The following is a 13,075-nucleotide window of genomic DNA, read 5'->3' as shown; positions in this document are numbered from 1 at the left end:
TTTTCCCTTCAAGTTAGACAGGTCAGTCCAGATTTATGAACTCTGTGCTGCCCTGGGTTAAATATCACAGTGTGAAAAAGGGTGCTACATTGGCCTTGGGTCAACTCCTAACCTTGTCTAATATCATCAACAGCATATCTCTTCGCTTCAGTGCTCAATTGGAGTTTGTCATTTTAGAGACTTACTTCCTAAGGTTAAAATTGAGATGTTATGTGAAAAGAATTCATGTTTTTTTCAGTTGTCAGCCTAGATCATCCCTAACCAATCACAGTGGCAAAGCATTTGACGTGAAATGTAAACAGACTAAGACTGTGGATTTCAGCCCCTAGTCTCAAACCAATCTCTCAACCACTCAACACTTCATCAAGTGGTCACTTTGTGTCACTGTTTGAAAGTGTTGGTCACTGTTGATCACTCACTGTGTTTGTGGTTTGGTTCATTTGAGATGTGAGAAAATGAACTTGAAGATTTGTAACAGTCAATTGGCAGCATTCAAAACCCACACTTACTAAAAACTTTACACTCTACACTGTGAGTGACACAGTGTGATTAGTCCTACGTCATCCTATATTTTTGTCCAGCCACAAATAATTTAAAGTCGATTTGTAGCTTCCATTCCAATAAGAATTTCCATCTTCCAGTCTCATCAGAAGGCTAGACACTTGCACAATCTGACCACTTCAGAGGAAAGTTGAGCCAGACCCAGCAGCCATGTTGGATTTTGAAAACATGGGCATCGCAAACGAAATTGGGCAGGTAGGTAGCTGGATCCAGGCAACTTTTAGACTCACACTAAGGATAGCTGTGGGCAAAACTGTTCATTGTGGGCGTGAGAGAAAAATTACAAGTAAAAATAGATTTACATACACACACACACACACACACACACACACACTGTACTACTGACCCAGTATGGTGGCCATGTATTGTAGAATTTCTGAGATGTCCTCTTCTGAACCAGAATTTTCTAGAAACGGACACTTCTCCTCTCTCCTTTCTCTACGCCTCTGCTCACTGCCATCTTCTTGGCACCTGTGAAAGACACACACCCCACACACACACACACACACACACACACACATACAAATCCATGTACACACATGCATGTGTGGGCACACACACAGACATAGGATTAGCCAAGGGATGAGCTAGTAAGTGGATGAACCTCCACCTCATCCCCGTAAGGTGCAACATGGAGCATTTTAGGTGCTCTTTTGTGCCAACAACCATCAGACTTAACAATACCATAAAATTACTCCAAACAGCTTGTGCAACACAATCCAAGTGTTCTGAAACCAAATGATCACACTTACAAAAGACAAGTACAAAGTACAAAAGACCTATATTTACACCAGTATATACATCAGCGAGCTGGAGTAATTTTATGGTTATTTTTTCCCTTTAGAACTCCAAAGAACCAATCTTCAGTAGCTTCAATAGTTTGTTTTAGAGAAAGCTGACATGGAGCTGTGCTAGCTAACTTGCTGTGTTATGTGGACATACAGACTTCAGTGTTTCGACTGACATGAGAGTGAGGAGACAAAATGACAAAAATTTGGGTGAACTATTTGTTTAACTTTAAATTAGGATCAAGTGAGCAAGCCATTTGTACTTCTTACACATAAGCAAACATGCTAAACACACAGATCCTGTGTCAAACAGATGAGAGTATGAACCCTTGGAATGCTCACCAATCGTTGTTCATCTAGTCAAAATACACCCACACAAAAAGACACACACAAACCATAGTGCTACAGAATTACTATTCTGAAGGCCACAGTAAAACACCTCCACCCCAGAACAGAACGTGCAAAAACAAAGTGTCAAAACAAGATTGGAAGTTCCCCCAAAGTGAAGGAGGGGGCAGTTACTAAGTACCTAAATCGAGAAGAGGGTGAGCATGAGGACAAAAGGAAAAGCAGGGGAGAGAGAGAGAGAGAGAGAGAAAGAGCAACAGAGAGAAAAACAGAGCGAAAATAGTTACAATCCAATGTCCATAATTGTATACAGTATGCACTGTAAGCCTCATGGACAGTGTTAGCACGTGTTGTCCTTGGCTGAACCCTCTCTACCGAGCTCCAATGTACTGATACTGAAGGACGCCCAGATAGGGGCAGAGAGAAGAGGTGCGTGTGTGTGCATGTGTGTGTGTGTGTGTGTGTGTGTGTGTGTGTGTGTGTGTGTGTGTGTGTGTGTGTGTGTGTGCGTGTGAGAGAGAGAGAGGCAGGGAGAGAGAGAGAGATGGAAGAGAGGAAAGAGAGAGAGGAGGCACAGAGATGGAGAGATGGAGAGAGAGGGGCAGAGAGAGGAGATATGTGTGTGAGATAGAGAGACAGAGCTGGATAGAGAAATATAGGGGGGGAAAGGGAGAGAAAATGAGTGAGAGGAAGAGCAAGAAAAGAGAGCAGGCAGACAGATAGACAGCAGGGGACAGAGAGAGGAGCTGAGGATAGAGACTGATGAAAGAGAATGAGAGTCAAAGACGAAGCGAGAGAGAGAATGATCATGCTTATTCTTACTTTTTACTCTGTTGTTATTGCCCTTGGGAATGTGCTTTGGTAATACTGTACTTGTCTATGGTCATGACAGTAAAGCCATCATTGAATTGAACTGAGGGAGACAGAGAAACAGAGACAGAAAGACATTCTTACCTGATCTCTTGTTGTCTGTAGAATTCTAATGTTCTCTGTAGAGCCTCCTTAACAGTCTGTGTCTGAAATAAAAAAAGATTAAAATAAAAGACTTGTATACATTTTTCTGTGTGCATGCATTTGTGCATGCATGTGTGGATTTGTGTGTGTGCAAAAGGCAAACATGTAGAAAAAAATAGCAGATGGATAGATATTCTTTGCCTTATTCAACTGCAGTTCTGCAAAATATGAACTGATAGTTGGATTAGGGATATTTCAATCTATTGAAGTTGTATTCACATTTCAGAGTGCTTTGCTTTAGCTGAGGAGAGTCATTATCACTGCTGAAATGGATTCAAACTGCAGTGCAATGAGCAGTGTAGCCAAACAATATCAACAAAGACCACTAACTTTGAAAAGATAGAGCTCTAATCAGAACAAAACTAACCTCCTCACTACTAACTCTGAGTTAATGCATTTTAAGCCGAGCTCAAAGGCTTGTTTGTGCCTGCTGTGCTTGCATTTGACAAGCAGTCAATAATTTGGTTTGCCTAGGATTTAGTCATTCCACCAAAGTGTGTCATAGGATCAGTTTCAAAACAAAAACGCTTTATTCCAAGTGCAATTCCTCTCTAAACCCATTTTCAAGGGTTAAATGTTTTTGGGCAGCCTAGAAACTCTTTGAGGACGTGTTATAATTCAGTTGTTGCAATGTGGGGCCAAATGATCATAAAATTCTGAACTAAAAACACTGATAAGATTATTGTGGCTACCTGTGTCAGATTTAGGTTTCCACTTAAATTTTCCCTTAACTCGCACATAAGAAGCTGTGAATCAGAAACCAACTTCATTATTTTTATCCTTTTCACATAATAACAAGAAAAGATTTCATAATAGCGACAACACATTAAAAAGATATTAAAAAAGCTGTAATTAGATCACATTATTACAAAACTGGCTTTTTTTTTTCAAGATGAATGCAATATACTCCTGTATTGTCTGTCTGTGTGCATGCAGTGTATTTTGCATTTGTGACAGCCTAAGCCAAAGAGGGCGGGTCCAATGTGATTATCTGTACTACGGCCCAAATGCAAGGCTGCAGTGACAATACTAGAACACAGTGTGCCAGCTGGAGAGGTCACTGTAAGGCCGCCGCCCACTACTGAGGGACACAGGAGTGTGTGTGTGTGTGTGTGTCTATGTCTGGGGGGGGGGGGGGGGGGGGAGAGAGAGAGAGAGAGAGTAAATGTGTGAGTCGGGGGGTTGTAGAGTTAAAAAGTGAGTCAGTGAGAAAATGAGAGTGAGAGTGTGTTTGCAGACGAGACAAGAGAGAACAAATCTGTATATGTGTCATTTTGTAAGAGCAGGTGTTGTTTCAAATGGTGAATATCTCATTTTGGAATGTAAGTCCTTCTACTCTGTTAAATAAGGATTACACATGTCATATTGGAGCTAACCAGCACAAAATATGACAAATGCCTCTCTTGACAGTGCTGACTTGTTTTTCTTTTCCCTGTGTTTATGTCCATGTTCTCAACAGCACTGACAGCTTAACATATTGTAGCATTAAGAGCCATTTGAAACAACAGCTGCTCTTACAAAAATATTTAAACTTTTACCAAAAGAGAGCCACACTTCAAATTAGCAACAACAGGATCAAGATGGGCATTTAATACAAGCATCTGTTTAGCCCTGCTAGCTAAAAAAAAAAAAACAGGTACCTAGCGGACATTATTTCACAGGAAAGTTGTGAGAAAAACATGCACCTCTCTATTCTCCAATTATGTGTGTGTGTGTGTGTGTGTGTGTGTGTGTGTGTGTAGGAAACAGAGATTGCGTGTTTTCTCATGACATTTTCCTCTTACTGTGTCCTTGATTCAGCTACTCATTCACTACAGAGCATAAACATGATAGATGTATGCACACACAGACACACACATACACACACACACACACATAAAACTCTACAACACACTAAACACACAGGCACAACCTGTTATCAGGTTTCACATCGGGCAACAGCCAGGCAAACAAAGTCATAGGCACACACACACACACACACATACACACAGTACACATACAGTACATCATCATTAGTCTGCATTGTTGCAGTCAATGACATGTTTACTCTACACACATCTCAATACCCCATGACACATTAATCACACAGATACACAGACACATACACAGACGCAAACACACACACATGCACAAACACGGGTAGATGGTAGGATTTGGTAAATAGCTAGTAAACCAATCGAGGATCAGCTGATTCTGTGGATAAGTTCTTAAAACACACACACACTGAGGGGAGGGGATTTGATTAGGACAACAGAAAGTAGTAAAACGAAAATATGGTAATACATGGAATGGTGTGAATTGGATAATAATATAAGAATGATTATCATGATAATAATATGAAGAATGAGAACATGGTGGAAAACAAGAGTCTTCACAAAACTTAAATCCTGACAAATTACATCCGTTGTTCTTTACTCAAAGGATAGGGATGTAAACTCTCTCACACTCTCTCTCTTTTTCTCTCTCTCTCTCTCTCTCTCAGACACACACACCCTCCTCTCCTTTCCTCTCCTCCTTCATCTCTCCTCTCTTCCTCTAGTACCCCCTCTCTTCTTTGTCCAAACCACTCTGTCTCTTTTGTTTGCTCAGTTTCTTTACCTTGGGAGGAGAGTCTCACCAACACTCACTCCATTCCTCCTGCTCTATTGCTGTCTCGTTGTCGTTGCCTGTTGTTTGCCTGTGTCGTTCAGTCTTTCTCTCTTCTCTATGCCAGTCTGCCTTTCTCTCTGTCTGTCTGTGTGACTATTTCTCTCTCACACAGAAACAAATACACACACACACACAGACGGTGCAGTGGACCAGTGTTAGCATGGTCCTCCTTTCCTCCCTCTATTGCATCTTCCTCCGAATCTCCTTTAGCATGAACTGACTTTACGGGGTTGCTCCTACAGTCACAGAGCAGCGACGGTTCACTTCAGAAGTAAAGCTGCCACCACTACTAGAGAAAATAGAGCCTTATTTGCCAGATGAGACCCCATAAAATAAATCATGAGACGCATCTGGCCTCCCTGTCAGATAAGAGGATAGGAATGAGGCAGGCCCGAAAGGAAACCCTTTTGTTACAACCTGCTTTGTGCTCTATAGCTGCCCATTTAATTAAAAGACAAAAGGACATTATGAGTGCTGGATTTTCTTTCTTCATATACAACCTGCTTTGGACCATGATCTTTGAGGTTGTTTCTGAGCAAAGCAAATTAGCATCCATATTTAAAATAAGAACATTCAAGTTATGTCTTTGTTATAGACTGAGTGACTGATGAGAGTGACTGGTTCCTCACCAGCCCATTGTCTGTGTACGTCAATACAGTACTGACTGCATTCAAAAGAGTCTAACAATCAAATTGTGACTATTGCGTTTTAAAATCAATGGTCTGGAAGCATGATAGTTTCATACTAATCAATATGTTTATCTGATTAGCACAGTGCTAGTTACAAGCTTGTGGGAGTGTATGGGTGAATAATGCAATATTGTTTTTCATGCTAATGCTGTTATATACACTAGTTTTTATTTAGCTAATTTGTAGTTATGGTTAAAGCAAAACAAAAGAATTAAAGTTTTATTTCAAGCAAAACGATACCTTAATTTGATGGAGTTAAAGTAAAAATTCTTGAAGAGATGAAGTAGGGGTAAGAAAAATAGTATATGTACATTGTATCAGATAGCATAGCTTATATGTACTTGTCATCCTCTCCTTGAGGACTCTATACCATGTCATAGTTACGTTCCAAACTCAAATGACATGAACTGGATACAAGCATGATATTTATCCTCTGCACACAAGCCAACCACGGCTGTCCACCATGGATAATCAAAAGATTTCTTCCTCAAGTTATGTCTTGCTGTAATTGCTTCTACATGAAAGGATTTAGACAGTTTTCAAAATCCTGTGAAAAGGTATGGCTGAGCATTATTATGTTCTTTTACAGAGGCTTGGAAAATATTTTAAGTTTATCAAATTGATTAACTTTTATGAATGCAGCATCCAGTTGTAAAAGACTGTGGGCAATTCACCTGCTGCTGAGTTATGTTGCGTTGTGACAAACGGATCAGAAAAAATTTACACACTACACAGGGCCAGACCCCTCAGTAGCCACACCCAATAAAATTAGACTTTAATTTTTTTTTTTTTAATTTACTGACTTATTCTACCGGGACTCTTAGTAGTGAACAGTTTGGCGCATGTGTCCTCATATCAACTGGGACAAACAGAATGTAGACAATTACATGTTTATTTGCAGACAGATCACATCAATTCATGACATTAGCGTGGCACAAGTAATGTTAGCTAAAACAGTAGTAGCTTAGCTTACACAATGAGAGTTGCTGGGTTATAGTATATGAATGGCCCAGGTGCCGGGTCTGCTGGTTTTGATGCTGCTCTTTTTGTTGGATTATCTTTTAATGTGGTGGAATTATTGAGCCTGTGATGGAACAGACAACAGGCACTTATACTGAAGTTAGCTCATGCGCAGTTCAACACAGACCTTAGAAAAAGAAGAGAAAAGTCCTGGCCAATCCATAAAACCTATTTCTAGAAGCTTGCCCCAGAAGTGGCAAGAGATACAGGGTGAGATACAGGGTGAGATACAGGGTGGTGACAGTGGACGAGCAATCTCAGCAGGTAATCACAAGTCATACACCTAAATCAGCCAGCGTGTGAACACACACAGCATACTGATCGGATTGAATATTTACCAAAATGCAAAGTAGAGCTACTCCCGAATAAAAGTGTTGTCATGAAAGGGGTGACCACATGTTTCAAGTTGTAATTAAGGTCTGTTCTGGTCTCTTCTGGCTTGCATGGCTAGACAAATTTTGACTTAGTATATAAAGAAGTAAATAGGCAATGTTTAGAGTTGATGCTTTAAGTTAAGATGTGCAATCAGTACTTGAAGTAAAACAAAACACATGCTCTCTCACACACGCACCGCCTTTCATATTTGTGGCCTACACTCTGGGCCCTTTGAGCAGCGTCATGGGTCACTAAGCTAATGGCTGCCTCCCGTGTGTATACATGAGAGAGAAAGAGGGGAGACAAAGAATGAATGTTTGCGCACGTGTGAGTGTGTGTATCTTTGTGTGCATGTGTGTGTGTGTGTGTGTGTGTTGTTGCTTCTGGGTCAGTGTGGTCAGTGTGAAGATGACCAGTGAGAGCATGCTCTGTTCTCTCTGTCACGGTCCACTGCAGTCAATAACAGACACTGTTGCTGCACGCAGCCACTGTGTGTGTGTGTGTGTGTGAGGTGAGAAAGAGAGCAAAAAGACGATAAAGTGTGTGTGTGTGAGGTGAGAAAGAGAGAAAGAAAGCAAAAAGATGATAAATAGTGTGTGAGATGAGAAAGAGAAAAAAGATGATAGTGTGAGTGAGTGAGTGAGTGAGTGAGTGAGTGAGTATATGCCTACATGTGGGGTTGCATAAACCTCTGGTAAAATTATCTGTTGCACCTCTGATGTTAATGCCTTTAGAATGTGGACAGATATCAACAGTTTACATGCGTGTGTGACTGCCTTCATGAGTACGTGTGTCGCTGTAGGTCTTTTGCAGAAGGAGCTTGAGCTGTCCTATCACGATATAGCCTGTGTTGCATGAACACACACACACATATGCACACACTAAAGACATAGAAAGAATAACCTTGGACATTTTCTCTTTTTCTGTCCCTGTGACCGAAGCATATCACCATAATGACCCTTACAAGGCCTCATTGATGCACATAATTGCCTATTACAGGCACGCAAACACCAAGTTACATGCAGACACACACACACACACACACACACACACACACACACACACACAGACACACACACACACAGTTCCATAGTGACACACATGGAAACACATAGAGCTCCACAATGTCACACACAAGCAAATGCCTAAATGTCATCATCAGCACCATCAAGTGTTTTACAATCTGGTCTTCCCTGTGTCCTATTTGTTTCACAGATCTATAAAAAAATCAGGACCAGTGTAAGCTGCAGCTGAGGGCTAAGGTTAACTCTCACCTGTCCTCCCCAGTAAGGGTTATACACTCATGCACACCACAGAATTTAAAATTGGCTTTAAGATAGCATATGGTCTCGTGGTTCTCAACTGGCTTGGAGGAGCGTAGGGGACTCTGGGCATGGGGTTGAGCTCAGCTGTGCCTTCACAGCAGAAAATGTTGCTGAGGAAATTCATTCATTACAATTCAACTTGATATGGTCAAAATCAAATGCATTTGAAAATATGTCCTGAACCTATTTCAATTGCTCAAAGTTTCATCATGTAAGGTTTTGTGTGAGTTTTTCTTGCAGTCGATCGTTTTCAGTGATTTTGTTATTATACTCATGGCGACCTTACACCAAACGACTTTTCAAGCGATTTCACTGTCGCAGACAAATTTCCAATGTCGGAATAAAATCATGAGAGTTTTGCTGGAGTTGTTGTGCGCTCCCGTCATCTCGATTGTTTGGTGTAAAGTGGTCAGAAAACTCAGTCCGAACTGTCAGTCTTTTTCTCATCTTGACGTTCCGATAAAATCAAACATGTTTAATATTATCGGAAGACTTTAGTCTTGGCTCATTCAAATAGTGAAGTTCAATGACGTGAACATTGTCAACAACCAATAGTTGTGCTCTCTCCGAAGGGAAAAAAGTGGACAGAAATTGCTGTAGCCCTCGAACTCCCCGGTGAGTATGCTATATGCTATAGCTAGCTAGCTAACCACTGTCCCGAATGGGGCTACTTGCAAGCTAACGTTAGCTACTGTAATGTTTGCTATTAGCCTACGAGCTAACCGTACGTTTCAGTTGAAGATTGCTTGCTTCAATCATATAAATCTGGCTGCAGTGCTCCCTCTCTCCCTTTCTCTCATACATACGTGTGTGTGTGTGTGTGTGTGTGTGTGTGTGTGTGTGTATGTAGGAGGGGGATTTGTAGAGGTGTTCACAAGTTGGAAAACTCTGAATAGTAGGGGCAGCCCTTTTCAAAGTCTTCTAGTGTATGGTAGGCAGTCTTTGCAAAATCCTATAGTCTGTGACTAAAAACTCAGTGACTTATGACACATTGTCTTTAGATGTGAGCTGGATGTGAGAGGGTGTCAGTCTTTAGTCTTTTAAAAGTCTTTTCAAAGTCTTTTCAAAGTCTTTTCAAAGTCTTCTAGTGTATGGTAGGCATAAGGTGTGCCTGGGCGACAAAAATACTGACAATCATTGCTCTACTACATCAAATTACTGCATTTCTCTCAGCAATAGGGCCACAGGGTCTTAGCATCTTAGCATTTTGACTTCAGGATGCAATTTGGAGAGATGTATTCCCAAAATGCCTTGGGACCTCGTCTAATGAAAACAAATCTGCAGGTGCTTTTGTCAAGTGGGGATCCAACAAAAACAGGCCCGCAACCCATATTGGGTCCAAACTCTTGGTTTAAGAAACAATGATCAGGAAACAAAACCCATCTATCTATCTATCTATCTATCTATCTATCTATCTATCTATCTATCTATCTTATTTTCAATTGATCACTGAATCTAGGAAGCCAACTATTTAGATACAGTGCCATCTATCTAGTTATCCATGTATCTCAAAATTCAAGAAGATCTATCTACATGGGGGTGGACAAAATATGGAGACGCCCAACGTTATATGAGTATCAAGTACCAAATAAGGAGTAGGACTGCCTTTCGCTTTCAGGACCACAAGAATCTTCTAAGAATTTAAGAAGCGTCACTTTGCAATCCAGAACTTCCTATAAAGGTTCAGTGTTTAGACCTCGTGATTGGACAGGCAGAAGGGATTTGACCTAATCTTGAATTTCTTCAGCAGTGTGTATGCAGGCATTATCATCTTGGAATATGGAAACATGTTGAGGGAGCAGTGTTTGCTCCCTAGGGTGCACCTGGTCCCGTAAAATGGCTTCATTCCTTGGTCATTATATGACCATGCAGAGCAATCACCAGGCCTAATGACTCTCACAAGATGGCTGCCCATACCAATACGGAACCACTGCTGTTGACAACAGACACTGTGGGTTGAAGGCATCCTTTGGCTTTTTCCAAATGAAAACCCATCTGGATGTAGGAAAAGGGGTGAAAGATGACTCATCGCACCATAGTACTTTTTTCATAGTTCAAGGGGTCCAAGTTTTCTGCTCCTTACACCAGGTTGGGCATTTCTGTGTGTTGACCCTGGTGCAAGTGGTTTCTGAAGGCAGCCCTGCTGCAAACACCAGCTTCATGAAGCTCACAACGGAAAGGTTTTGATAAGACTGTGCCACAGAGGTCATAATTCTGTGGTATTTTTTGAGGCTGTAGTTTAATTCTGTCTATCCCTGTTGGTGAACTTTGACTTGCGATCACTGTTCCTATTTGTCAATGCAGGCATACTGTATGTTTGCATGATTTTCAAGACTGTTCACGTTGACACATTAAAGCTGCACTAGACATGATTTTTATGTAAAAGTACACCCATCTTATTAGCCTAAATCACAAAATGGGGTTGCAGTAGAAAGGCACATCCCATCACCTAATTGTGAAGCTGCAGATTCAGTGTTCTTCTCTGGCCACAGGAGGTGACAATACTTAAACTGTATAATAAACAGCAGCGAGCAACCCCTCCTTCAAGACAAGGCTGGACTCACCTACGTTAGAGCTTCTGTATCACATGTCTCTTTGGTATCCTTTGGTATAAAGCAGTCACAGGCTGGCTGGGTTGGTAAATATGAGCTTGCAGTGTGCAGTTTACTGACTTCACATTACATGATTTCTGGGCACAGTTACCTTTTGCAGCAATTTGGAGCCACCAATGTGCAAATTTTGCCATTTTGCACCTGCAATTCAGGAATAGACTATTTGCCCTCTTTGGAAATCTGTTAGCTGCTTCATTACATATAAAAACTCATGTACACTCACAAGTGATGATTGTCAGACCTCTTTTACAGTTGACACATACTGTTAATTGGCATTCAAGTTAATATGACTCGCCTGTGTAGTTGTCTTTGTAATTATGATTTAGTTACTTCAAATTTAAAGTCCTTTTTCACGTGTTTCTCTTGTTTTGTCCACCCCTTGTATATCTGTCTGTCTGTCTGTCTCTTTATCTAATTTTCAACAGACTGCACAACAGGGGCCACAACAGAGGAGATGCAACGGTAAAACAAGCTGATGTACCATCACAAAGGCCCGTGGTATGGCAAATGCCCTAAACACACGCCATCTGTCACAATTGTGCTCTGTTCTAATAGCTGCTTTATTACATTATAGCCTGTAATACAACTGAGACACAGATAGAACCGAGACACACAGACACAGAAACAGGCTCACATCCTTACATATACACAAACAGGGCATGGGCATCTCCCTCTCTCTCCCCCACCAACAGCATATTTATTATATAATCTGCCAGATGATTCAGGCTATCAGAGGTGAAGGATGAAAAGAGATAAAAAAAAAAAAAACTGCACAGCACAAGCATAATACCCTTTACGAAAAAAAAACTATAGTAATCCTATTGTAAATTTTTGAATATTGCAGTAACACTATACACTATATAGGCTATAATATCCTATAGAAATAGTATGGGGATATTATAGTGATAGTATAGGAGATTGAAAAAGATCAAAGTAGATCATTATTGAGTACCACAGGCACACTTGAAGTCCCTACAGGAACATTATAGTGGAGATAATAAATAGGCCTGTATGATAAGGTCACTCACTATAAACTCTATTGCGCACGACAGACACACTACAAGTCCCTATAGGAATATTATAGTGTTTTTTCGTGAGGGTATCGTCAAGCCATTCGTCAGACCGTACCGTGGGTGAGGTCAGCCTCCTCAAACTCTCCCCCAGCGAGTCGAGGTTGACCCGTCTCCTCCTGGTCGCCCTCTTGTTGGGTCCCCCGGGTCCTTGGTCCTCGGCCACCGGGCACGCCGGCCTGTCCGCGGGGCTCCGGCCGTTCCAGAGGACCGCTCTGTGGGAGGAGGGAAAGGAGGCGAAGGGGCAGCCGCGGCTCTCCTCCAGCGGCTCCCCTCCGCCGTCCCCTACGTCTCCCCCGGGGCTTTCGAGCCCGCAGTCCGAGCCCACCGAGCTGCTGAACGACTCGGAGGAGATCTTGCGCGACGACGAGGACATGGTGCTGGTGGTGAAGAGGAGGAAGAGGAGGAGGGTGGTGATGGTGGTGGTGGTGGTGAGGATGAAGGTGATGGTGATGATGCTAAAGCCGGTTCCGTCCCACGTCCACGTCTATGTCGGGGATTCATCAGATAGTGGGGGGCCCCGAGGGTGAGAGGCTTGGAGGAGGGGTGGGGAGGTGGGGTGAGGTCTGTCTCTGTATCTATCTATGTATGCATATGAGATGTGTGAGAGCGCGCGCGCGTGTG

General features: G+C 41.9%; 1 protein-coding gene across 1 annotated transcript in view; it reads right to left on the bottom strand.

Moving 5' to 3' along the window:
• The window catches only part of gucy1a2 (guanylate cyclase 1, soluble, alpha 2), a 43,641-nt gene extending 30,814 nt beyond the window's left edge, over positions 1 to 12,827 (bottom strand). Inside the window, exons 1-3 of the mRNA XM_071515890.1 lie at positions 12,510 to 12,827; positions 2,652 to 2,713; positions 908 to 1,032 (exon numbers count right to left, since the gene is read on the bottom strand). Coding sequence (XP_071371991.1) covers positions 908 to 1,032; positions 2,652 to 2,713; positions 12,510 to 12,827 — 505 coding nt within the window. The remainder of the gene's footprint in view (positions 1 to 907; positions 1,033 to 2,651; positions 2,714 to 12,509) is intronic.
• Between the last annotated feature and the right edge of the window lie 248 nt (positions 12,828 to 13,075).

This window comes from Centroberyx affinis, unplaced genomic scaffold, assembly GCF_046629955.1.
Source record: "Centroberyx affinis isolate AG114_WGS23_722 - 3 ecotype Tasmania unplaced genomic scaffold, CSIRO-AGI_Caff_v1 ptg000376l_1, whole genome shotgun sequence".
NCBI lineage: Eukaryota > Metazoa > Chordata > Actinopteri > Beryciformes > Berycidae > Centroberyx > Centroberyx affinis.
Note: the sequence above shows the minus strand (reverse complement) of the source record. Positions and strands in the feature narration are given on the sequence as shown.